At 46.8% G+C, this 26,750-nt stretch overlaps 1 protein-coding gene across 4 annotated transcripts in view; it reads left to right on the forward strand.

Annotated features, from left to right (window-relative positions):
• The first annotated feature begins 11,929 nt into the window (after nucleotides 1-11,929).
• The window catches only part of LOC107311139 (uncharacterized), a 48,752-nt gene continuing 33,931 nt past the window's right edge, over nucleotides 11,930-26,750 (forward strand). For all 4 annotated transcript variants that reach the window (XM_015857419.3, XM_085541213.1, XM_032443620.2 and 1 more), the window contains exon 1: nucleotides 11,930-12,351. In XM_015857419.3, the coding sequence (XP_015712905.1) occupies nucleotides 12,283-12,351 (69 nt within the window). In that variant the 5' untranslated portion in view covers nucleotides 11,930-12,282. The remainder of the gene's footprint in view (nucleotides 12,352-26,750) is intronic.

Raw genomic sequence — 26,750 nt, forward strand, 5'->3', positions numbered from 1 at the left:
GGAAGATTCTAACTGTTTGAGAAACAAGTAGCAAAGAATGTTGGCAGGTACAGAAGTGCTTAAAACCATTTTATCACATGCATAGTGCACCTGATGCCTTGCTCCCTAGGGAAGAACACCAAGATAACTGTCAGTTTATCTGTCCCCCGCCCTTTAATGTGAATGTGCCTAAAGGGACCAGGGGCTTTATTTCTGTGTTATGTGTTGTTTTCCTCCCACTCACTTGTGCTTTCCTTTCAGATGCCTGTGGCTGCTTTTGATAGTTCTCTCTGCTCTTTTGGTCTCTCGGTTGGGCAAACTTTGTGGTTTGCCTCCTTTCCTTGCTCCTTTCCTACATCTTTGATGGCACAAGAAAGCCTCCAGATGTTTCTCCGTTCTTGTTTCACTCTCTGTAGTCCTGTGTCTAACATGCTAGGAAAATAATGTATTAGTCTTTCTGAGTCTTAGCAAATAAAACATCTCGTAGGGAATGTTCAGCAAGTAAATGCAAGGTATAATGTAAAAGGGATCAGTTCATTCTTCATGTTCCTCAGCATTATAAAGACAAAGGTATTTGCCATATCCCTTACAATCAAGCTATCAGCCGTATTTATTTAGTACTCTGTTCATAGGTGACGTGTGTTATCTGACTATTTCCAAGCACCTTGCCAGTGCTATTTATTTAAAGAAATCTCACATTGCTGCTGTGCAAAAAGCATTTTCCTCCATTTTGTGTTTTGAGGAGCCGAGGCAGTTAGAATCTAAGTAGCTTCTGCAAAACTACAGCATAAACCAGCACTGAGAAAGACAGCAAGAAACTCTCAGCCCTGACTTGACCTTCGTTGCCTTAGTTAATGGTGTGTTCTCCACCTCTAGTTAATGGGCATTCTGATTTCACTTGAGGTTGTTATCATAAAAAGATCCAATTGTCATTTTAAACACGTGTAATTAAAACGCCTGCCAACATAGTGACCTTCATCAGAATGTTCCAACTCCCAAGCAGATGGGTCAGGTGCTGCCCTATTGCAAATAACGAGGCTCAGAGATGAAGAAAGGTGGCCAAAGATTTGGGAAATGACTTCTCGCTCTGTAATCCAGATTTATTGTTTTTACTCCTTCCTTGTTTTACAGAACATCATACTTGTTTGTTTTCTCCTCTCAAGCTTCCTAGTGTTTGGAAGGAGGAGGGGACGCTCTGCAGGCTTGTTGATCACCGTGGAAGTGATGGTTTAGTTACTGTGTGAGTTTTACGCAGACCAGGCTGTGTCCAGGAGTTTGGAAAGCACTGATTCAGCTGACTTTATTCCTCTCTGGTGGTTTATGCTGTCAAGTGACAGCACTGGGACTCTGAAGTCCCTTTTCAGTAAGGGAAATGAAGCAGTTTTAGTAGGAAAACAAAAGCTGGGACTGATTCTGTACTGTGCAATAGTTCTAATGTGTCTTTCCTGGAAAAATCCCTTTCTGCCATAGGTGGCCTGAAGACTCTGGTAGATGGAAACTGCTGTGATTCCAGTAACCCAGCAGGATTCGGTGGGTGGAGGAAGGGGAAGGAACTCGACGAGCCCTGACTCTGGGAAAATCTTGGCAGGCACTCGCGTATGCAGTCTTGCAAGCGGCCTCGATGTCTCAACTTTTACAAGAAGGGGTTGCACCACAGCAAAGGAAGTCTGTAACAGGATGTACCTACACCTCCGTGTGCTGTGTTGGTGGGAATGCAGCTGAGGCCGTGCTCAGTGCCACCACAATACTGTCATGAGAGAACCCAGAGATGCCCTCTCCCCACCACCGGGACGGGAACCCGGCTTTCCTGTGGAGCTGCAGGCTCCAAAACGGGCGGGCAGCGGCCGTTGGAGCCGTTGCTCGTGTCCCGGAGGCCGTTGGTACGCGCTGCTGCTGCCCCCTGCCGGGCGCCGCCTCACGGCCGAGCGAGAAACCTCGTCCGCGGGAGGGGAGGGCGGCGGCCGGAGGCGCCGGGAGGGATTTTGTGACGGGAGGAGATACGGCTGTGTTCGGGGCTGAGCAAGGCCGCCCACAACGGCCGGCAGCGGAGGTTCCGTGGCTCCCTGAGCCGTCCTCGGTGCCGTGTCAGGACATGGGCTTGCCAAAACCCGGCTGCGAAGTACATTTATACGTGCCAGCATGTGTCCGTGTATGACTGAGTCCTTGCAGCAGTTCCTGCTGCTCTGCCGTGGAGTAGGTCATTTCCTTCTGACTCAGCTGCATCAGTCATGGAGTGCTTTGCTCTGGCTTTAGGCTGAGGCTGTGAGGACGTTCTCTGCTGGGGTGCTTGCTCACAGGAGAGCTCTAGGCTCCTTGCTGCTCACAGGAGGGCTCTAAGCTCCTCATTGCTCCTGGGATCTGCTAGGCTGTGCACAGCGTGTATGTAAAACTGTGCTGGAGAAGTCAAATGTCAGAAGTGGAAGCACTCTCCAAGCAAACACCTGCAAGCATGGAGGAGTGCATGCTCCAGATGTGAAAGTGAGGGTGAACATTCCTCCCACATTTCCAGTTGTTCAGGATAAAATGGTAGTGTCTGGAAAGGTAGAAATTCAAGGTTAATGTAGAAGGGAGGAATGTGGACACCTCTCTGATTCTCTCTTGCCAAGAAATCCTTCCTACATAGGCAAAATTTGGTGGTGCCTTTGAGTATACGGTCTAAGTGCACAAGATTCCACTGAAGTATATGTAGATTGTATATAAGCATATATATACATACTGTGTGTGCATTTGATAGGGATTGGGGGGCTACATTGTGATCGTCTATAAAATTATAAGCTGATTCCTATGAATTTATTCTCTCATAGTGTTGCCCTGTGCCAGTTTACGCTCTTCAAAACAATTCCCAGACAAGGCTCAGGAGTTAGCGTGGGCCAGGGGCCGTTCCCAATAACCACATTGGATCCAAATGCCTTGCTCGAAGGATAAAAGAGTTTAATGTTATGGGCGCAAGCCATTTTGTGCCAGGGACCTCATTGCCAGAGAACAGTCCTGGGCATGTTTAAATTAGCGGTATAGACGTAGTCTAAGAGCCCAAGGGATTAGGCAGAGTTTGAAGGGTTGCGTGCCTGGACTTAGATGCTTGATTTCTCCCAAGATCAAGATTATGGGATGTTGTAGGTGTTGTTTTTTCCCCCAGCTTTGTTTAGTGGACATAGGCATTAATTCTTTTAAGTCATCTACCACCTTAGCTGAAAATCCAGTCCTTCTGGAGATAGTGGTCTTTTACTGTGTTTTTCTTGTTGGTTGTTTTTATTTCTTTCCTAAATAGCAGACACTCTGTGGAAGGTGAAGTAGGTTGTAATTAAAAAGTGATATTATCGCTGCTATCGTGACAGTGGTATATAGCAACAGTAAACTCTGTTTAATGAACTCTTTTATATATGTATATTTAGGAACAAAGGTGCCCAACACACGAGGAAAAAATAAAAACATATGAAACAGCAGTTTTTCAAAGGGTGGCTAATCTTCATCAGATATTGTAAGAAACAGCTTCCTCTGCCTTCGGGTACACTCTGCGTATTATAATGCTAATTTTGCTAAGTGAAATCAGAGGTACTAACTAGGTTTTGTGAAGGAACAGCGCTGCAAGTGTATCCAGTTATACTGATCTATACTGATCCTTGGGGTATAACCTCTCTTGGGAATTGTGCTGTTGAATTTTCACTATATGAACAGACTTGAGGTTTTAGTGTTCCTGCATTGAATGACACAGAAAAGCTTAGGACTGATAGCAGAAAACCTGTGTTAATATGGAGAAGTGTAATTCTTTGCTAAGGATTCTTGTTACAGTATTAATTTCAGAAGGCCTTTGGAGGAAGGTGAAGGGCTGAGAAGTGACTGAGGTTAACATCTGATCCTTTGGACTGATTCTGTCTATTCTTTTTTGTGTGTGATCTGCTACATACCTGTGTGGGTCTCCCAGAGGCTGAATACTATGTACCTGCTATTTGTGCTTCTTTGTGGTGTGCAAATAGGCTGGTTTGGAGGATCCAGTGTAATGCATCTGGGCACACCACCCACCAAAAAAAAAAAAGAAAGAAAAGCTTTTCAAAAGCAAGCTTCATAAAGTTACTCATTAATTCCTTCTGGGATGCTGGCCATGGCGTAGAAGCTACAGTGGATGGAATTTGTTTCTGCATTGCCTCATCTGAATGCAATCAGGATGTGTATGTGATAATTATTTTTCTCCTAGAGGGCCAGGAATGTGGTGGCAGAGTGCAAAGTATGTGGCTCTAGTGCCTCTCTCACGCAGCTGAACAATGAGAGCTCATGCTAGAGTGGGATCTGGTGGCTCTTGTGCTATCCTTGAGCTTAAGCACTGAGGAGGGAGTGTGTGGAGCCTGGGACCGTTTCCCTGGCTGGCTGTGTGGGAGACACCCAGACCTTTGGCTAATGAAGCAGAACTTCCTGCTAGATGCTTGTGTATGTGCACATCAACACAAAGCAGCTCTTACTGCTATGTGGTAATCCCAGTTCCTGCTCTTAGCCCACGTGAGCATAGAGGAAGACCTGGGAAAACCCCAAAAGCAACTAAGGCCCTGGCTCAGGTGGCTCTCGTTTCCTAAAGGGGCTCTATTTCAAGCGTGAGCTGGTTTAGCGGCAAATACGTGGTCTCGTGTGCCCTCTGCGGGCGGTAGGTATGTAATACAGGGAGAAGAAGTACTTGGGGCTTTTAGTCGGTTTTTCCTAGCTGGTTTCTCCGTGGATGAGGTTTGTGAGACAGCTGCAGCCATAGTGCTGAAAGCTGAAAGTTTGTAGCTTTGGAACTTAGGGAGGAACCTGCAGTAAAATTTCCACAATTACATCCCACTTTGATCCCTTTTCTGGCCTTAGTCTTTGCCCTCCTTTTCCTGCCGATTTTAGCGCTAGCGTGCCTGCATGCAGAACTTGCTGTTTTTGATCCCAGACTCATTTCCTCCCTCCCAAGGCCATGTTCATCCTTGTTTATACAGCCATGCTGCCTAGAGAACTGTTCTAACTGGGATTGCTGATGGACAGCGTGCCAAAAGCCATCCTTAGTTGTACAGACTGATAAAGGTTTCAGCATTTGGCCTTGGCTTCTAGGGAAGCCTGGGGAATACGCAGTGTGCAGTCATAGAGTTCAAAAAGCAAAGGGTAGATGACATGCTTGTGATTTATTCTCATTGCAAAAAGTTTCTAAAAGTCCATAGTGCTCTCCTGCCTTCCTGAGTTCAGTGATCAAAGCTTTTGAGGCATAGACTCTGAAAACAGGTTGTCTTCTTCTGTTTCTCAAAGTTCCATTTTCCTGGATGCTTGGACCCCTTCTGTTGGCTTCTGGATGGTTTGTGTCCACATGCCCCAAGTCATGAAGCACTTTTCATTTCTACAGTTATTTTAAGGGCTGATGTTTTACCTCTGTGCCTTCCTCTGAAGATTCTGCTGTCTTGTCACAGCTGTAGAGGCCTCAAGCAGTACTTGTATGCCTCACCCCAGCCTTCCCTGCTGTGCTGAGAGCATCCCACAGCACAGCTTTACATAATGAATTCAGTGGACACAGAGCTGTCTTCATCACCTCCCATAGAGCCTGGCAGCAGATGGATATAGGGTGCATGCAGGCTGCAAAGCAGCCCTGACAGTTCAATGAAGCCTCGCTGGTGTCTGGCTGGTGTTTTCTGACCATCTGACAGCAATCTGAGAGGCCAGGCTTGCCACAAGGCACTGTGGCCAGCAGTCCCACAAGCTAGTCCATATGGGTGCAGCTGGACTGTTGCTCTCCTCATCAAAGCACCCTGCTCATACTCATATGAACTGCAAGGCAGCAGATTAGACTTGTTCCTCCTGGAAATACTTACTGGAATTCCTTTCTCTGCTGATACTAAACTTTTTCTTTAAACTTTTTTTGGGTGTACTAAAGCTGTGCAAAAATGCAGATTTGGATGGCGCGCCCAGCTAGAGGAACTGGGAAACCTCTTTGATGTTGAAAGATGTGTCTTGTTTATACACTTGGGATGAGCCCAGAGGCTGTCTGGGCAGTCAGGAAGTTCCAGAAAGGAATTTCCCCCCACATCAAACTAGCAGCCATAATATTTTCTCCCTTCCTTTGCAGAGGCTGTGTGTGCTCGTTTCCTAGTGCTTTTGCTTAAGAGATTTCCTGCTTCTGCAGGAACATAAGCCCCTTCTCTCTGATGCTGCCCTTCTAAGTACTGTAGCTTGATATTTCTTGCTTTTGACCTAAAGACCTCAAGGCTGAGGCAGCTGATGAGTTGGTCGGCCCTCTCTGTGGGGGTGAGGTGTATCCCTACAGAATATTTCATTTGTCTTTAGACTGTTGCTTGCTAGCTGCGTGGCAGGGCTCAGTACCACTATACGATCCAAGCTGGGGACTTATTATTAAGGTGCTTGAAAAGAAAGAGACATCAGTGAGTTGCAGTGGGTGTATTTGGAGAAAAGAAGGTCAGAGATCCTTTAGTCAGATGATGATTCTTCTCCTCCAGGGGTTAGAAGAAGCTTTCTAAAGCAGAAGTCGTCACTTCTTTTTGCTTGCACTTCTGAGAGGCCGGGCTGCCCTGCTATCCTGATGCTTTGAGCTGGCCAAGATGAACTGCTGCCTCTGTGAGTGCTGCCCATGCTTTCCACTGTCGCATAAGTATTATGAGGTCCCTTCCAGGCCCATTCACAGAAAATCAAATGTTTGTAGCACCAGACAGAGATGCACAGTGTAAACTGCAGTTGCAATTCTGACTCCAGTTGGCACTGACGATGTGCAGGATGACAGCAGGCACCAAGGGAGTTCCAACAGGGATGGGGCTGCCCAGCAGCACTGTTAAGAAAATAGTCTTTTCCTTACTGCAGTCATGTGACCTGTGCGGGCATGGTCACTGTTACTATACCTAATAGTGGAGATCAGTGATTTCTGAACACTTTTCTCTTCAGTTTCTCTTCTGCTTTTTTTCCCACCTTTTGTACTAGACAAAAATGGCTTCTACAAAAGCATGCATCCTAAATTCTTGCATGCATCAGACATGTGAAAGGGACCGAGGGACCAGATACCTACTAGTATCACCAGTCCTTCCTAACACTCCCTGAATGTCCAGAGTTTTTGCATGACAACAGCCAACTCAGTCTGGGATAGATTTGCTGTTTGGTTTGTAGCTCTTAGATAGCAGTGGCCAGTTTCCACTCTTGGGTGCCTGTAAGCCTTAGCAGAGGGAGTCCCATGTGACCGCCTGTGGGATCTTTCTCAATTGCTTGTCCCATGCTCATAGTTTGAAGACCACAGTGACTGAGCTTGGAGAGCACTTGTCCCTGCAGCAGAGTAGATGGTGTTTATGATTTGTGAGGTGGAGACTTGACTTCCATAAAACTCTCTGAGGCAAAAATGTTGCTTAAAGGCAAAGTCAGAGACAGTCCCTTCTGGAGGAGCCTACAGGCCAAGCAGTTCACATGCTAAGAGGAGAAATGCCATGGAGCCATGGCTCAGGGACAGAGCTCAGTGCCTGAAAGCTGTAGCTGCCCCTTTTTCATTGGTAGTACTATTGTGGGAACAATTCTCATGATTTTTGTGAGCTCTCCTGCTTTCTGCTGACACACACTGGACTGTGACTGAGGCAGCTGGTGGATGGCCCTGCTCTGTGCAACCATTCAAGATGCAGCTGGCTTTGGTCCCGTATCTCTTTCCAACCTAGCCTTAGGCTCAGCTTTCATTCTGATTCTGCCTTGCTCTTCTCTCTTAGCATTACCCTTAGCAAACAGATGCCCTTTCCATGCCCAGAGCTGGCTGTGGCTCTAGTCTTTGTCTCGGACATCACCCAGCTAGGGCATAAATTGAAAGGAATGAATGGATGATCATGTTTTTTTCGTTTCGTTTTTCCAGCTCATCCTTCTCCCTTGGTGTGATAAGGGGAGATCCCCAATAGATGGCGCTTGAGCCTTTTCCCAGGCAGGTTTTTGCTGTTCTCGTGGAGATGTTCAGTCTGGCTCTGCAATGACGGAGCACGGTCGCGTCGCAGCACGGGGAAGTGTGCGGGAAAGGGAGGCTGAAAAGTGATTTGAGGGCCAAGCAAATCCTCAGGTGATTTCCAAGGATAAAGCCAGCATCCCTTAAGAGAAGGCTTGGTTAGGCCTAATGAAACCTTCTGCGCTTAACACGTTTCTATTCTTGCACCTCACAGAGCTAATGGTAGGCAGTCAGGAGATAAGCTGCAGAAGGGTATTAGGTTGTCCCCCAGGCACAATGGGAAACACAGCTCAGCTCGGAGGGAATCTATGCATTAAACTAATCCCTGCTGTGTTGTCTTCACCTCTCCTGGCTTGCGTCTGGTCCATATTGTCTGGTCATGATTCCCGCAGGGGGAAAGATGTGGCACAACAAGAGCAAGGCAGTTCTCCAGCAGTATCTTCTCCTGACAGCAGCAGGCAGTAATATGTACATATCAGGGGAGTGAACCAGGATCTAGGCTCAGCACACAGCTTCTTACCCTCTCCTTCACCACGGTGTGAAGCATTCTTGCAGAGGATGCTTACCATTTGCCTCCCCTTGGCTCCTGGCCTGGCCATCAGGAACTTGAATAGATCTTTGAGCAATGCTGGAGCTGGCATGTGGGCTTGTCATAAATGTTATGCAATGGCTTAGTCATGTTTTTATCAAGTGGCCAGAGGAAACTTGGCCTCTCTGATCGGGTTTGAGATTTGGTTTGAAAAATCCAAGAGTGAGAAACCCACAGGAACTAGAACCCCAGCAAACTGATCACATGAAATGCCTGAGAAACAAAAACACTGAATTTTGCATAGCTCCAGTGGCGTGATCTAGTGACAGACTAGGTTACAGTCTAAGCACGCAGCTGGTGTCCAGGAGATACAGCTTCTGTTCCTGGATGTTCCACAGCTTTCCTATGACCTTCAGAAAGTCAAGTAATCTTCCATGGTCTTCGTTTTCTCCATTAGGAACGGTTCTACTACTTACACCTGGAAAATATGTTGTTATCATGGTTATAAGTTACTTGGTAATATTCTGCAACCCATGTATTCAGGGAGGAACACAACCTCCAGACCTCTCACAAAGCTTTCTTTCCAATGTGTGATGCAACAGCATGACCTGTCTTCAGCTGCACATGTCAAACCTTGTCTTTGGGGAAAGGACAAATCAAGGGGGAAGAGGGAGTAGGTTGTAGTTCTTCTCTTTGCAAGGGCTTTTACAATGGACCACTACTAAATTGCCAGCCACTTGCTGCAGCAGCACGTTGCTGTGCCTTATTCAGAGGAGGTGCTGGGTGCTGCTGGTCAATGAGGAGCTTGTGATCTGTCAGTCAGATGCTCCTGGCATTGTGGTTGTGGATGAAAGACAGCCAGGGTACCTTACCGGTGTGAGGTTAGCTGAGGAGGAAGTTGAGAGTGCAGGCTTTTCTTGAGCATGCTGGAACTCATAAATGTTTATGGAACAAACAAACAACCATTGGGAGGAGTGTGTATAATTCAGCCCTAAAATGCTGGGGTGCGCCTGAAGTTGGTGCTTCTGGCTATTTTGGTTATATATAAAATAGAAAGCAAGAAAGAAATAGTTGCTCTACAGATATCTGCTGAAGCATAGCTGGGCAAAGTTTGCAGAAGCAGATTTAACACAAGGAATTACATTATTAGGTTCTTTCACATCACAAGTGCTGTGGCACAGCCTTGCTGACATCTGGTTTTGCTGCTTGTCCATAGCAGCTCTGGCCTGGGAACGAGTTATGCATCCTGCTACCAAACTCACCAGCCTGTGCTCAGTGCTGTGTTCTGTACCTTAGTGGCATGGTGTGGGGTCAGGGAGAGACTGTGAGCTGTTTGTGGGTGAGATGGGAAGTTCTGCTGTTCTGCTTTAGGCAGCTTCTCCTCTGCCCTGAGACACACAGCTGGGCCTCACAGAGTGCCTGTCTCAGAGCTTGAATGCAGAGAGCTCAAATATGGGAAGCTCTCATATCCAGTAGCTTAAGCTGACTGGACCCCCAGTAGGGTCATATCTTGCAGACCATTACAAGAAGAGCCAGCGGCTACAGGGACTGAATGAGAAACAAACAATGCTCCAGGGAATTTGGCATTATATGAGGGGGGGAAAAGAAATAAAAGAGACAGGAAAAAGAATCTTCTTAAGTGATACTCATCTGGGAAAGAAAATGGTAAGGGATTCTCAGTTGCTTTCAGATGCACCTTGATTATCCAGTCAGGAGTAGTTCTTACCTAACAATAAATGTGTTATTGCATATTGATACAGAAGGCTTCTGCTTTCAACTGGCATTTTATTCTCTCCTGTCAGAAGCAGGATGCTAGGCTGTGGTGTGATAACGCACTGCTACCTGGTTGCCTGTATGCAGGCAGTAAGGAAACCAGAAGTACATAGAACAGTGTATGGTGAACAATGTATGGTGACCTAAGGTTTTAAGGTTGAATGGGGATTTCAATTTGGTGTGAAATGGGGGTGAAATAGGTGAAAATAAACCCTTGGTATGAATGCAGAATTCACAAAGCAGATACGATGTAACACATGAGTTACTACTATTGCAGACTTCTTCAAAGGCACACTATCCTAAAAGGCAGAAAGGCTCTGGCTCAGGCTTTGTGCTTGTTGCAGACTTTAAAGAAAAATACTTTTCTTAGAGCTAAGCTGAGTTCCTTTCCCTTAAAACAGACAATTTTTTCCCCTCCTTCCCTTTTCCCCCCCACAGTCAATAGTTTACAAATGCTCTTTTCTTATCTCATTACAGCCGTGCTGTCTGAGAACAGGGAACTGATATGCAAACCAACCTATGCTGCTCCAGAATTTGCACACAAACTGAAAGAGAATTCAAGGCTCCAGATTATTTCTTCCAGGAAAAATACGTGGATGAAAGGCTGTGGTGGGCCCAAAGGCCTGGCAGTGGGTGCTCTGGCACGGAGCTGGCAGTGCCTAAGAGCCTGTTAGTATTACTGATGGCCTGTTGGCCAGCACTTCTGGAAATGTTTTGGTGGCTTCCTGTGAATTCAAAGGGGTTGGGAGCATGTTGGTCAGTCCCTGATAGCTCTTCTGAGTGTTTTGTCAGGGAGGTGCTGGAGAACTAACCATGGAAATGGAGCACCTCGCTGTGCCTGAAAAAGCAGTTGTTGCAGTCAGATAGGGCAGGTGGTGCAATAAGAACCTATGTGTGTTCCTGGCCCTGTGCTTGCTCTTGCTTTTAGAAGAGGGTCTGGTGAGTTTCCCTGCTACTTCTTGCCTTTTAGAAGCTGTCTGGGTGGCTCAAGGGACTTGAAATGACATACACAACTATTCCCTGTGCATCAGTGCTTTGAATCAGGGGACAGGACAGGCAGTGCATGGCATCTATCGTGTTATCTTCCTGCTGTGAGCAGGCCATGGGTGAGCATGTAGGACTGCTTCACAGGGTCACAGCATGGCTGAGGCTGGCAGGGAGCTCTGTGTCCGTCTGCTCCAGCTCTGACGGTGACACCTAGAGCTGCTCAGGAACATGTCCAGGCAGTTTCTGGAGATCTCCAGGGAGACTCCGCAGCATCTGGTCATGCCGTGCCAGAGCTCTGTCACCTGCACGGCAAAGAACTGATCTCTGATGTTCAGAGCAAACCTCCCGTGTTCCAGTTTGTGTTTGTGGCCTCTTGTGCTTGCACTGGACACCACTGATAAGAGCCCGGCTTTGGTTTCAGTGCATCCCCTTCAGGTGTTCATACACACTGATGAGATTATCCCGAGCTTCCCGTTTCTAGGCTAAACACTCCTCCAGCCCAGCGGCCTGGAGTGCCCTGCATCTGTCAGCCGCTACGGGGCACAGCCCGCGGCCTCGCAGCCCGTCACCCCGCTGGAGAGCGGCCACGGCGCTGCCCCTCGGCCGGGAGGGGGCTGGACGCGGGTCCCTTTAAGCAGAGGCCCTGCCCCGGCCCGCTCCGACCGGCCAATGGGCGCCGCGGCTGCCGCCGCTGCCTGGGCGCTCCCCGCTGCGGGCTGAGCGCGGGGCGGCCGCGGCCGTGCGGGGCCCGGGGCGGTTGGGGGGGGGGGCGCCATGCCCGGCTGGGGCCTCGGCCGGCGGGGGGCTTCGCCGGCCCTCAGTGAGCGCCCGACAGCGCCGTGCCTCCCTCCTTCCTAGAGAGTAGCGGAGAGAAAGGCAGGGGAAGCGCGCTATTTATTTCTGTGGGGCCTCGCTCCGCCCCGCAGCCCCCGGCGAGGGGCAGGACCCGGGGCACGGCTGGCCTCAGCTTCGCCCCGCGCCGTGCTGGGCGCTGGATGCCAGCCCCGCCGTGCTGCCGCGAGCCCGGCGGCGGCGGCTGGGCGTTTGGAGGTGTGCGCGTGTGCTTAACCCCTTCTTGGCTCCGCGGACTTGTACCATGCTGAAGGTCCTCACCAAAAAGCTCAGGAACCAGACTCTGAACGAAATCCAGCCTTTCCAGCTAAAGGTAAGGATGAGCGGTGTCGTCTCGGATGCTTTTGGGCCATCTAGGTAACAAGGACCAGGAGCGACGAGGGGCAGTAACTTGTGCTGTTTATTATACTGGGCCGATTAGGAGCTGGCCTGGGCTGTCTCTCTGCTCCTGAAGTCGCGATCTTTGCACACGGTAGGTTACACAGGAGGCACGTGAAGGTTGATGTGTTGTTCAGTCTAGAAGTACTTGTAACGGTGTCGCCGTTCAGCTGCGTGTGCAATCGCCGCTCTCTCTGGGTACCTTTGTATGCCCTTAATCTCCAGCCTTCCAGTCTAGAACCCTGCCACACTAGGTGCTGTGCAAACACGGTTTGCCTGAAATGCCTTTCAGCTCGATATTTGCATTTCTCTCCCTCCTGCTCCAGAAGGCTGCAATCTGAGCTGCAGTTTGCAGCCTGGCTCCCTGCGTTGACCCATGGTTTTTCAAACTGTGCTCGTGTTTTTCTTTAGCGTTCAAAAGAAAAGCTGGGATCAGATTCAGGACAGGGAAAGCTAAATCCTTCCTGCTAAACGCAAGGAGGAATCTCTCAACTGTGTGCTTTGGGATGAAAATGGAGTCATAATCAGAATTAACGGGTTCTGAGGTGGCAAAAGTATTGTGAATGGAGGGGTACCCACTCAAGTCAGCAGTTATTCTGGACCTGAATCCATGCGGCTTGCAGTGTAGCCTCTGGCCCCGAATAAAGAAGGGATGTGGGAAAAGCAGCAGCCCTCAGTGCCTAGGATGGGGGCTGGGGAATCTGCACACCAGGCTTCAGTGGAGCCTTTTGTATGTGTTACACAGAGGCGAGTTGCAGTGTGGCTGCACTGCTGCACAGTCACTCTGGACAGGCTGATGACAACTTTGTTAGAAAGGGAACTCATGTTGCCTCAAAGTTTTCTGTCTCTGTACTGCTTCCTGTCCACCTTGTGGGAGGCAGGATTAGATTTTGGGTTTGGAAACAAAATAGCAGCATTAGTTTGTGTGTGCAGAATACCTCTGTGCAGAGCTAATGGGAAATTTCTTTTGAACATGGTGTTTCTGGACCTAGGGGCTGTGATCACCTCCTTTAGCATCATTGTTTGTCTCTTACAGTCTGAAGTTGTGAAGCTGTAAGTCCCTTATAACAGACCTGTTGGGGCACACAGCGTTCAGGAGTGCACGCAGGGAAGCCTCAGGATGGAATACCTGCAGCCATTTTGCTCGTACTAATGCCAAGGTTGTGTGCTGCCAACAGGTGGTCTGCATTTTTGCAGGCTCAGTGGAGAAAGCAGACTCAAGCTTGTGCTGTTCCTTGCAAGCACAGACCCTCAGAGGTAGCACCGCAGGCTGCTTTGGGGACTGGTACAATGACTGGTATACATGTGTACGGGCAGAAAGCCAGACTTGCAAACTGTGGGTTTATATATGTTTTGTAGGTCTTTGGGGACCACGTGCAGCAGCCTGCTTTTACTTGAGCCTTGTAGCAGCGCATGAACCACTTAATTAGAGCATGCACACTCTGTCTCAGTGCAGAGCCGGATCTCTGCAGGTGAAGAGATGGTTTCCTGTGGCTGTGCTGCGCGTGGGCCCTGCAGTAAGGCCAGCTGACCAACACCATCTCCAGCCTCAGTCTGTGGGGCTGTCACACACTGACTGGGCTTGTGTGTCCTCAGCTGCCTTGCATGAGTCTGTGTATGTGATCTGTGTAGGGTGTGCATTTTTTGGCTTGCGTGGTACGTGTGTTGTTTAAAAGATCCAGCCCTGCTGTCACTGAAACCTGGTGGAAAGTTAGTGAAGAGTGAGCATCAAGTCAGGCCTATAGTAGTATGAATGTAGAATGAGCAACCAATGTGAGTAGGATTAAGTACCGATCTCCATCCACCACCCAAACCAAGAGCTTTCTGAGCTTTAAAGGCATTATGGTTAGCAGCTGTTCTCCTTCACTACCCACTTGCTTTTGCACTTCGTGACCTTTGTTGGAAGTTCCCAAATTCAAGAGAAAACAAACCGCTGCTGTTTCAGGCTTGCAGCAGTACTGCAATCAGGCAAAGTCCTGGGAGACTGTCCTTGGGTGAATTGTCAACTCATTTTTGTAAACTTGGGAGAGCTGCCCGACCTCCAGTTGGCATCCCAGCTCTGGGAACTTTTTCAGGGTGAAATTTCTGCTCACTGTGAAGATCTCATTTTGGCAGCATGTCCTGAATTGGCAAAGTGTGGCTGTCATGAGTCTTTCTAGACTTCTCTCCCTGGAGAAGCTGAGTGGCCTCATGTCTTGAATCCAGTATTCGACATGGATCAGCTGCTATATTAATGGACTTGCCTTCTTTCTTTGCAGTGTTGCTCTTTAGGTAGTTGACCACTAAAGCCGCTTGGAAGGCTTTGACTTAAAGAGGTGCACTGGTGTTAATGAGAAACTTCTTGTCCCTTTGTTGTCCATTCACCAGAAGTCAACATGATATGAAAGGAAGGACTGGCTGACTGATGTTTCACCTGCCGTTGGGGCAGTGCATTCAGTCAGCAATTCCTAGTCAGAGTGACTGCGGCTGTGAAGCTTGATACTTAGGATTCATGTTTGGTCCTGGTGCCTCTGCTGCCTCCTTGCTAGTCATCCACTCCTTTGCAGTGGAGGCAGCTCAGTGGCAGCTTCTGAGCTGTTGTGGCTCACAGTCCAGTCCTTTGGCTTGGAGTCCTTCAGCTGCTGCAGTCAAGCCCAAGAAAGGATGTAAATAGGAGTCTTATTCCTCAGACCTCTTGCTTTGGTCGCTTGGTGTTCTTGACTACAGATTAGGCCAGATTTAGAAACCTACGCTTTTTGGCTAGAAACATAGAGCCAGCAACAGCTCTGAATGTATGGGTTAGGGATCATCTCTGGTAACAGCTGGCAACTGGGGCTGTTCCAGAGCAGTCTGTGGGACAACAGGGAGGAGTGAGAGAAAGGAGTTGTGCCACATCATGGTGAAATGTTCCAAATAGGGTGATGAGAGAAGCCCATAACTCAAGATCAGAATTTTTAGCTGGTTTTCTAGTATCTCAATCTAATAGAGTTTCTATTTTATTTTTGTTTCACAGCTTTGGACTGATATCCCCTAGAGCCCATCCTGAAATACAAGTCAAATTGTTTAAGGTGGTTTTTGAGATGGGTATCCTGGGTTTGCATGTGGGTTATGAGAGTCCTGAGCCCTTGAGACGTGCTCTCTGCCCAGCTCATAGGGCTTGCTACAAACACAATGCTCATCCCCACAGTCTGGGGCAGGATTTTCTGGCACAAATGAGTTTGTTCCAAATCCCTCTTCAACTCTTGTGCCCCTGTGTATATGCGTAGAGGGTAAAGTGTAGGTGTCAGTTTTGTAAGCTTTGCTTGCAGGCAAGCTCCTTGGGGCAGGGAGCATCTGCTTGGTACAAGTCTGTGCATTGCCAGTCAAACTAAATCCTTAATTAGTGGCCCTAGGTGTTATCAGAATGAAGCAGTTGGGTTGTGGTGTATAAAATTAACTGGCTGGAACATGCAGCTGAACAGAGCTCGGCACTTGAAGGGTGGCAATTCCACTCCAGCTTCTCTGTCAATTCAAATGGCTTTGGAGATGATGCAGATGATGCTTTAATCTCAAAAAGCTGTTGAATTAGCTGCAAATTGGGCATGCTTCTTTTTGAAGGGGGAGAGTTACTTAAGACGTGTTTGTCATTTCCTTAATCAATGAAATGAAGTCACATGCAAGTCTGTCCTAGTCACAGAGAACTGCATTCTGTTCCGTGTAATTCTAGCCCCATGCCTGCTTAAAAGGGAACTGTAGACTGGGCACTAACAAAGCTACCATGTCAGCTTTCTTCACAAATCCTTGCAGCTTGTGCATGTGCCTGTGCAGTGACGGGGACCTGCATCTGCATCTGGAGTCAGCTGTGAGGCTTGTGGCTGGCCAGCCCTGAAAAGTAACTGGGCATCATCCTGGCCCTGTCTGTATTAGAGGGCCTTGGTTGGCCATGCACAGTGAGCCTCAGGGCTGCAGGAGGTGACTTGTGAGACCCTGTCCCAGTGGGAGCCGGCTACTCTGCAGAGCAGGAGGGCTATTAAACTTTTTCTTCTTGAATCCAAATAGAGCCAAGTAGCTCCCTTATTATTGATGCACAGTGGGTGCACTCTGAAAGATCTGTTTAAGGCTCATGCTTTGTATGAATGAGGGCAGATTAATTTCCGTCTGTCTCTGAGCTGACTGCCTGTCACGTGCTCAGCCAGCCACTGGCCTTCAGGCTGGCTGATGGCAGCTTGGCACAATGAGATCTTAGCTTGGTCTGTCTCCTGTGGTGTGTGAAGCTGTTCCCTGCTTTGTGGATTTTCAGCACATCCCACTGAACAGGTTCATCGCTTCAGGGCTAGAGGAGTTTGCTTTAAACCAAAGCTTTACCATTTCACCTATTAACACCTGTTAACACTAGATGCCTCTGGCTTGTCTTAGTCCCACTCAGGAGGAGGACAAGCAGTTACACGGAGGTGTGTAAGTACAGTTTTGGCTGAGAGGCCTGAAGTTAGACTGCTGATAATTTGGACTAAAATGACATCAGTGAGTCAGAAATACTGTGACAAATACCCAGCCGATCCCTGCCACTCAGAAAGCTCAGGTTTTTGAGACTCCTGCCTGAGGCCTTGTAAAATAAAAGGTCTGCAATTCTTTCTACTCAGCTTCTAAGTTCTGAATCTTCAAGGTTTGTCATCTTCTCTGTGCAGTCATCCAGCACCAATAAAACCCTGTAAGAAATTGATTCCAGAGAGTGGGACTTCAGACAGGTTTCAGGTATTGTGCATACAGCACAATAGAAGTGTAATCCTATGTATTTCTGCATTTCAATGAAAACAGATTAGTTCATTTTACTTTGCTAGACAGTGCTGTTCTTAAACTCCTGCTGTCATGCCCCATCTTAGGCTCCTGAATTGTTCTGTTTGGGATATTTTCTTGAGCAGAAACATGGCTTATATTTGAAGTGAAAATAGAAAGTGGACTCAGGTAATCATTTTTTGTGGCTTTTGCAAAACAGTGTGTTTTTTTAAATTTATTTTTTATTTGTTTGTTTTGAAGTGCAAAGCAAAGCTTCCCTTCACTTAGGACAGCTTTGTGGAGTGGTAATTGGGCAGGGGACCACTCTGCCATAGTGTCAGAATCTCTGGCTGCTCCTGGAACGTGTCTGGGGTCACAGGAGTGTTATTGGGATGTCTCGGTATGGGAACCAAGGGCTGTGTTCATTTTTCATTGGGAAATACACTCCCACCCACAGTGTAGGCAGCGCCAGCCCTTCTGTCTCCCCACATTTATCTGGAGCCCCTATTCAGAGGGATGTGGGTTGCTGGGTGACCCAATTGTTCCTAGCAACCAACAACACAGCTATGTGTGCACTCAGGCCTGTTTTCTGCTGCAGTGGCTGTTGTACGTGGCTGTGGGCAGAGCCCACGTGTCCTTTCATCGTCATTGACCAGCACAGTCAGCCAACAGAGCTGTTTTTGAAAAGGAACCAGCACCACCCACAGCTGCTCCATGTGAACACCCAGGCAAGAGTTTGGAGAAGTCGATTAGTTGTGGCCCTGGTTTGTACTGAAGCATTCGCCATAAAGTACGGACTCTGCATGGACGCAGCATCTCTCCTTTGTGGCCCAGGCCTAAAGGTCTATGTCAAGAGGCCCAATGTGACCCATGCAGAGCTGTCTCTTTGCCAGCCCAAACACAGGCCTGCCCAAGCCGTAGGGCCATGGCACGCATGTGGAGCATGATTCAAAGAGGTCTGTTTTCTTCTGCACCTGCTTGGTTGCTACCTGGGGATGCACAGCTCATAGCGCTGCTGGGCCCTTCCGTACTCTCTTGCTGTTCTTTTTTATTTTAACCTCTCATGCCCATTGTAACCTCTCTATTGTGGGCTAGTCTGTCTGGGCATTGACCATGACTCCATGTGTACCTCAGTATGTACTCTAGTTCTTGTGGGGCAGGCACATTGAGGTTGGGGCATCTTGGAAGCTGGCTGAGGCAGAGAGCACAGATCTTACACAGAACAGTCCCTCTTCGTCCTCTTGCAGTTACTGTGAAGGGCAAGATGGACTTTTTTTGTTGTCTTTGATGCCATCCCAGAAGAATGGGACTGCAATAACAGAGCATCTTTGTGTGAGTGTATCATGTGTAAAGATCACATGGTAGCCTCTCTGGACTAGCCTTGATAGCGTGATGGAGAGTGAAACACTGTGGATACTGAAAGTTCCTGGAGGATATAGGCATAAGAAAGAATTTTAACGAGAAGATTTATGGCAAAGCTGCTGTGAACTGCTTATGCAGTAATTCCACTCATGGATCTTCGTAGTTGCTCTTTATCAGCTGGGGCAACCAGGGCTAAGAGCCCGAAGACAGTTCTAAGAGCAACTGGCAGCTCTGCAAGCAGCTGGTGCAACCCAGCCTGTCAACAGCCCTCTCCTCCTTTAGTACTCTTAAATTTGGGAAGCTGGCCTACTATGCAGGCTCATAGTAGTAAAGCAAAGCCCCTTCATTTTGCCAAGGCTTGGGCTGTGGTGCTGAGCACAGAGATCAACGCTTGTTCCCTACTGACGCGCTTCTTCTGAAGTAATGTTGTCATTGTGATGTGACAAACCCTGGGGAGTAGTTCCTCAGGCTTGGTAGACCGTGGGGGCCGTGGCTTGTGTTCTTCAAATGCTCGGGTGACTGGGTTGGCTTGTCATTGTTCCCAGCAAACACACCTGGGAAAAGCCCTTTGCAGCCTTTCCTGGAATCAACTCCCAATCTTTGCTCCAAAATCAGCTCATACGACAAAACTTAAAGGTATTTCCAAATCTGAATTCTTGAGGGAAAAAGTAGCCAGTGCCTGAGTATAGGTGCCCTAAGGAGGTTTTGCTTAGTGATGTTTCTCTCCCTCTTTGGGAATGAATGAAACTCATTTTGGGGATGGATGAAGTTTCTTGTCTGACTGCCAGGCATACGGTCCTCATCTGAATTTAGAATTATGAAAGGACGTGAGATCTCTGCATAAAGTACACCCAGATACCCCAAACTCATTCAGATCTGTAGAGAGAATAGACAGACCTCAGTATCTGACATGTGTAGGGAACAAAATGTATTGATTGGCTCTGGGCAGCTGATTAATCAGTTTGACCGGGCTGCAGGCCTGGTTTTGAGCCAGTGGTTTCAAGAAGAGTGGATATATATATACGCATGTATTTGTTTTTCATAGATGACCTTTTCTTCTGGCTTTGATGGAGCAAGCTATTCTTGGGAAACCCTTTGGTTTTGCAGAAAACTGCAGTGCAATGCAACTTCCCCTGTCTCCTACCTGAAATGGTCTGTGGAGGTGCCAGTTTAGTATGCTTGGTTGCTCTCCTCTCTGTGGTGCATGAAGTGAGTCAGTTCTGCAAGAACAACACTGGGTTTTGTTTTGTGCATCCACTTGTGCTGTAACACCACATGCTCCTATGGATCGGGCTCAAGAGCATCCATCTTATGTTAGAGCTACAGTTCGTTTCCCCCTATCTGCTGTTGCGGCTGGAGGTAGGCACCTGAGAGGACCATAAAAACAATGTGCTTTAGTCACAAGAACTTCCTGAGATGGAACTTCTGTCTCTACAGCCAGTGGACTCCTTTACCTGAACCAGCTCCTTGAATCAATGTGAAGTCTTTGCACTCAGTGCTGTATAGCAAAGCACGCTGTGGCAATGAGTTTCACACCTTGACTTACATGTTGAAGGATCACCCACTATTTGTTTTGAAGTGGCCCCTTATTAATTTAATGTTGTGTTTTCTGGCTTATATACTTGAAGGAGTGAGTAAACAGTCAAATACTGTGTTGGTGCCACTAATCTCTAGCCCATCCCCTCATGTACTGGGCAAACCACTGGGAATCATGTAATGTCACCAGGAAAGGATCTGGTACATGGAGAGCAAGGGCAAAGTTTATTGTGGTCATTCCTCTTCCTTTGAGGTTGTCTGACCATATAGATCAAAGATCTCATTTTGAGGGCTGATCCTGTATTACTGGGTTGCTGTGTGGTAAAACAAGGTAGCTTTGGTGTAAATCCATGGAAATGAAGCATCTCACATCTGCTTGCGCTCAAAAGGGTTAATGTGGGATTTTTAGAGGAGGAGAAGCCTGAAATGTCTCATGTGCTCCAAATGCATTTTCCAGACTGTAAGGCTTTGTTCCTTGTGTTTGCAAATCTGGCTAATGTAGTTCTTTATGGCTGAGCAGAGGTGAGTGTCGAGTGAGGTCTCCCAACACAAGCAACTTCTCTTTAGCTAGTGAAGTATCTCATGGCAATGGCAGTTGCCCTCTGGGTCTGTAGAGGAGAAAATGGAAAAACTGTTACCAGATGTGTTGTATATGCCAGCTCCTGTCAGGCTGCACAGGCTGAAGAGACCCATGTGATGCTGGAGAGCTGCTGTAAGCTGTCAGAGAAGCTGGCCTGCGTGAAGGCAGCTCTTCTCAGCACAGCCATGTAGTTATTACACTTAGGCCTCTTGGAGTGGGGTGGGAGTTGGGAGGAGTGTATTGAAATCCCTGGAGGCTAAGCAGGATCGTTAGCAGCAGTGTGAGCAGCCATCACCCAACCTACCCTGTCCAGAGGTATGAGGCAGCTGAGGTCAATGCTGTAGTTCCCTCTGGTTCTTGGTATTCCTTGTACTGTCCTCCCCTCCTGTCTGAGAGAGCTGTCAGCCTGTGATAAGTAGTGCTGCTCTTAATCTGTTTGGAGATGAGGTTCTGCAGCACGTGGGCTGTAAAATGCAGATGGAGCTCAGTCACTGTATCTATGTGCAGGGCAGATGAGGCCCTGCAATGGAAGGAGAGCTTCGGTCTTTAAACCTTCAGGCTCCTTCTTGTCTTCTTGACTGCTGTGCTTTGTGTTGTCAGTGCTGCTAAATAGCAGTGATCCTGCAAGATGGAAGCCAAGGGAATGCTAGGGGTTCGTGCTGTGAGTTGTCAGGAGCTGACGTCCTTGCTAGGGCATCTCTTTGTAGCACAAGTTTTGTAGGTTGCTTATTTCTGACATGTTCCTGAGATGTTATTTTGACACTGCTTTCTTTTCTAATTCATTTCTGAGCTATTGACCTAAAAAGCTGACTCTGTGCATTGGATAAGAAGGGTGACAGGTGGATACTAGCGTTCCTGGAGAATTCCATGAAACTTGGATATGGTTTAGCTGTAAATCTCTTTATCACATCAGCAAAGACATGAACAGAGTAATGCAGAAAGGGGAGAAATACTGCATGGCTCCATTGCATGCAGGTGCCTGTTGTCAGAGACAGGGCTGTGCTGTGTGTTTTGCTCTGTGTCTAGTTTCTGGTATTGCAGTAAATTCTCTAACTTTCAACCAGGCTCTTAAGCTAGTGATGTAAAAAGTTAATAACTGTAAAATGAGCAACAACTGTCCTCTCTATTGTCAAGACTTTGTGACTTGTGGTCTCTGCAGTGTCTCTCTGCCTCCCTCAGATCTGTGAAACCTCTGAAGGTAAGTACATCCCAGGCCTGTGCAGGCTGTGTGTCTGACTGTACTGCAGCATTCCCACAGAAAAACTAAAACCAAAACTAACAAACAACACCCCCCAAAAAAAACAAACAAAAAAACAGGAATTGCTTTTCTGTCTTCAGCATGGGACAGATCAGGGAAACAAAGGCTGTGGGGGATGCTGTGTCCCACCAGCCCATGGCCAGTTTCAGTAACTCAGCCAGATGGCTGCTCTGTCAAGCAAGGAAGTGTTGGAGGGTTACAGACCCTAGGTTTGAATCCCAGCCATTTGCAGGAAAGTGGGGAAAGAAGTTTGGAGGCAGAGCTATGATGAAAAATTAATAACAAAATCAAGAAAGAATTCAGATTTTCTGAAGTAGGGCTGTGCTGGTTGGAAGCCTAGCTATTGATGGACTGCAGCTGTAAAGGCCATGTCTAGTTTGGGCAGTCATTTTTCTCTTGTTTGAATGTAGATGTTTGAAGACTGAACTGAGCCTTTCATTTCAAACTCTACTGCTTTTATTGAGGAGAGAGCAAGTATTTACAGCTTGGTTTGCTAGTGTGAGTGCTTATTGCAGTGCTGAATATCTCTAAACTAAAAATTAAAGAACAACTTGGGAGAAAAAGGAAGTCAGTTAATTTGAAGGTCTGTTTGACTCACTCCTTCCCTATTCCTCGCGCTGTTCCATGGCTCATAACTGCCTTTCAGCATCTCATCATCTCCCTTGTTTTCTCACTCTAATTCAGATTTTCTTCAGACGTGGAATGATGGCACCTCCTTCATTCAAGATCAGGCAGCGTCCCATGGCAACTGCTGCTATTGACCTGGAAAAATAACAGTGGGGAAATTTAAGTAAAATGTTTTTAACTAAGTCCAAGTCAGCACCTTAGCTATGGAAAAACAGGATTTCTTCCAGCTTGAAGGGAACGAGTGAGTGAGTGGAGAGGCTTTTAGTGCAGTTCCCTTCACTGCTCCTTTTTCATGGCTTGTCATAGATCTGTTCAACAATTGCACTGTGAAGATCTTGCAAAGCATTGGAACAGACTACAGTCAGCACAGGGAAGGAACTGTCTCCTCCCCAGTTGCGTGGAAACATCTTTGCTTAAATATTTTGCACGTCCAGATTATTGCTTATTGAAATGGCTAGGCAAACGCTTCTGCACTCATTCCCACATGCTGTAAGATGTTCTGTGCTCGCAGGTGCTTGTTGCACACTTTCAGCTCTTCCATGTTGCATGTTGTTAGCTGGATGCTTATCTTGCTGCTCCTCATGCACACAGCCTCCACTGCACCAAACAACTCCACTCATACCTTATTTTTTTAGGGCAGTACATCCAGTAAGTGAGGACTGCTGGGACAGATTTGTTCTGCTGTAGTAATAAGGCTGCCTTTTCTTTTGTAAGCTCGTAGATGATTATTAATGTAACTAATTTTGATCATATGATAGTTTAATTTCTCCTCTGTAAGCAAAAACTGGGAGGAGCTGCAGATTAATAGGATTTCTTTCATTGTGCAAATACAACAGTATTTCAGGGCTTTTGACTCTAAGGGTGGTTGGGCTTTTTAGTGCCTGGGCAATTCTAGCTGCAGCTAGTTGTCCTTACTCATCTGTCAAGCAGCGATGGGGAAGAGACAGATTTTTGTCTCTAGCTTTTTATTACATCCGCTTGTTTGTCTTTTATGATAAATCTCTCTTGAAATTAAATGTTCACTCATTTCTCACTCATTTCTTACATATCACCTGGCTATTGCACTCAAAACTGTCTCTGCTTACTGGAGGCTGGTGCAAAATCAAATGTGTGGGGAAGTTTGTGTTTCCATCTGGCACAGTGGGAGTCCTTAGCCTGACAGGGTGCATGTGGTCCTTAGGTGCTGGAGGACCCAGGTGTAAAGCTGAAATCCACATCAACAGGAGGGTTCTATCTTTGAACTACAGATCTTTGCATTTCTGCAAGAATGACTGGAGCGTGGATGGGCAGCTGTTGTTGTGGTTTTGTGCCCTGACTTGTAAACATTCGCATCCATGTAAATTGGAGGTTTTCTTTTCTTTGCTTGTGTATGTTGAGATATAGCATGTGTGGGACGCAGTCCTGAGCTGCTGCTCCTGCTGACCCAGCCTGAGCAGGGCACAGGACTAGAGGATCCCTTCCAATCTAAGCAGTTCTGCAGTTCATGGGCTGTGAATGAAGCAGGGTCTAGTGTGATCTCTGACACGGAGATTCAAGTTTTCTGTTGTCTTAGTGTCACTGTTCAGAGTTCATGAGGCAAACAGGACTATTCTGCCTAAGAGAAAGATACAATTTTGGCTAAGGTAGGATGAGACTTTAGAGGCGAAGCTGGAGGTTTGAACATAGTACCACTCTGTTTAGTGAGATGCTGATGAAGAGAAGAAAATGTAACTGTTGAAGCTCAGGAAGAGTCAATGGAGAGCATTAATCTCCAACTGATGAATGCGTTAGTATTTGACTTCCTATTTCTTTATAGTTTTGGAAATTACTGTTATCCATGCAAACATTCAGTCCTTTTTCCAATCTTAAATTAATACTTGCCTATGTGATATGTTATACGTAAAGCTCCTTGCTGTGACATTTGAACTTTGTGAGGTTAATGCTCGTCCACTATGATTGCTGGTTCTCTGCTATGGTGGGAACAAGGGAGCCAGCATCTCATATGCAGCAGGCTGGGAGATTTCATTTCCCAAAACCGTGACATGATCTGTGGAAGGATTTACTAGTAAAAGGAAAGTTTAACAATACTAAAATAGAAAGCTCTGATAAATGACTAATGTGGGGGAAATGATCATGTCTGTGGCTAAAGGATGGGAAGACCGAGCAGAAACAGTATTTGCATATACATAACCCACACAAATTGTAGATTTAAAACTCAGTTTTAAACAGGGTTTCTCTTCTCTTTCAAGTGCTCTGGACAAAACCTCTAGAGGAGTGTTCAAGGCAATTCAGAAGGACTTAGTCTTGGGCTGCATATGGGACAAGAGACTATCCATGGTGAAACTAGGGGTCATCTAAATTACACTGGTGCAGGAAGCAGGCTGGCTGTATTGCACTTGTATGGGGAGGGGTGGGTGTTTGGGAAGTGCAGGACCGGTATACACAAAGACCTTCAGAATGTCAATTGTTGAGTTAAATCCAACTCCTGTTTTAATCATCTCAAGCCAGTGACACTGGACAGTGTATGTGCTAAGTGGGCCTGTATGTGACAAGTGTCACGGCCTTTCTTGGAAGCAGAACCATGCCATGTATTGGGATTCTCATGGTATAAAGCTCAGAGCTGATGGGTTTCCCACACAGTGACCTTGTTATTTATTTATTTATATTTAATGTGTAAATGAGCAACAAAGTAAGGTCAGTACCTCTCAGGTTAGAACTGGAGCCCTAGCTTTTGTTCCGATGACAAGGCCACTGTCTGTCTGTTCAGCAGCCAGCACAATGGTATCTCAGTGTCAGCTGCCCACCCCCGGGGCACAAACAGAGTATGATACCTGTTCTGGGGACAGCTAGAACTCTGTTAATTTGGCAGTGTTCCTCAGCACTGCCTTTATTAAATAACACATATGTGCGAATGTATGCAAGAAAATTGTAGTTGTGGTAGAATAACAACTCCCTGCGATTACTTCAAGAGTATTAGAAGTACAGATAAATCTTGGCCACTTTCCCCGTTCATGATTTGACAACTGGAAAAGTAGCTTAAAAAGACCAGCAAGGTAGAGAGTTATTTTATGGCTTCTTAAAGGGCCTTGTAAATATTGGAATGTTGTAATAAAAAATTGTTATTATTTTAATTGTTATTAAAAAAAAAAAAGAGAGAGAGAAAAAAGTTGGCAGCAGACTTCTTCAGGGGTTAAAAATCTCTGGAGAATGGTGACAAAGTAGGTGTGTTGAACTAATATCTGTCATGTTTAGTATCAGTCAGTATTTCTCTGCTATTTCTCTTTGTCAGCTGTATATGTCTTTCACTGGGAGGCACCTAATTAAGAGTAGTTGCACTTTTGGGTGTCTGGGAGGCTGAAACACTCCAAGGATGTTTCCCTGGAGCAGTGGTAGGGGGGAGATGAGACCGTATCAGTATAATGGTTGCTTGCTGCCTCACCTTAAGTAAAAGTCAAGCACTGATCATGAAACATTTTTAAAGTGGAAACACAGCATGTAACTTTTGAAACCCATTGTCACTGGATACTGTTGTGGCTGGGTAATTTACCAGACTCAGAGAAAGCTGAGAATGATGGGAATATTTGTTGTTATTTGGGATAAAAAGGTGTAAGGGATAATGAAGCTCATCTTGTAGTGATCGCGTTATTCCAGAACTCTCTCTTGTGAATGTTTTTTTTGAAGTATTGCATTTTCCTTTGACTCATTTCTTTTTGGCACTGCCAGAAACACGTAGTAAGCTGTGAAGCTCAAAGGTTTGATTGGGTGTAATAACTTCCAGGTATGTTCTGTGCAGCAGATCGTAAGTCAGGAACAAGGTTGGTAGGGTTTCCTCTACATATAACCAACTCCTGCTGAGTTTCTGATATGACCTGCAAAAACTTGGATTGGGATCTCAGTCCTTCTCGGTAGGTTGCCACCAAGTTTGCTTAGTGTTAGGACACGTGTAGAGTAAATGGTATTTGGGTATGCAGTAAGTGGCTTGCTCAAGTCCACTGGCTGACTCAATGCAAATATCTCTGAAAATTCCTGATAGACAAAATACATGAGTTGCCATTACTCTTGGGCCAAATATTTAAGGGTGTTCAGTTAAACTCTAAGTATTGGTGTTGTGTAACACAGGGAGAGTGTAACGTTGTTTGTCACACTGCTGTGAAAGCCTATTTCTTTTATTTCTGTTACATTCTTCAGAGTCATGCTGTAGGAAAGAGAGTTGTCTGTTCTTTTGTGGCTCGTGTGTGTGTCTTCAAGGGGAAGTGTGGGT

Source organism: Coturnix japonica, chromosome 3 (assembly GCF_054131305.1).
Source record: "Coturnix japonica strain WE chromosome 3, WE-NBRP24, whole genome shotgun sequence".
Lineage (NCBI taxonomy): Eukaryota > Metazoa > Chordata > Aves > Galliformes > Phasianidae > Coturnix > Coturnix japonica.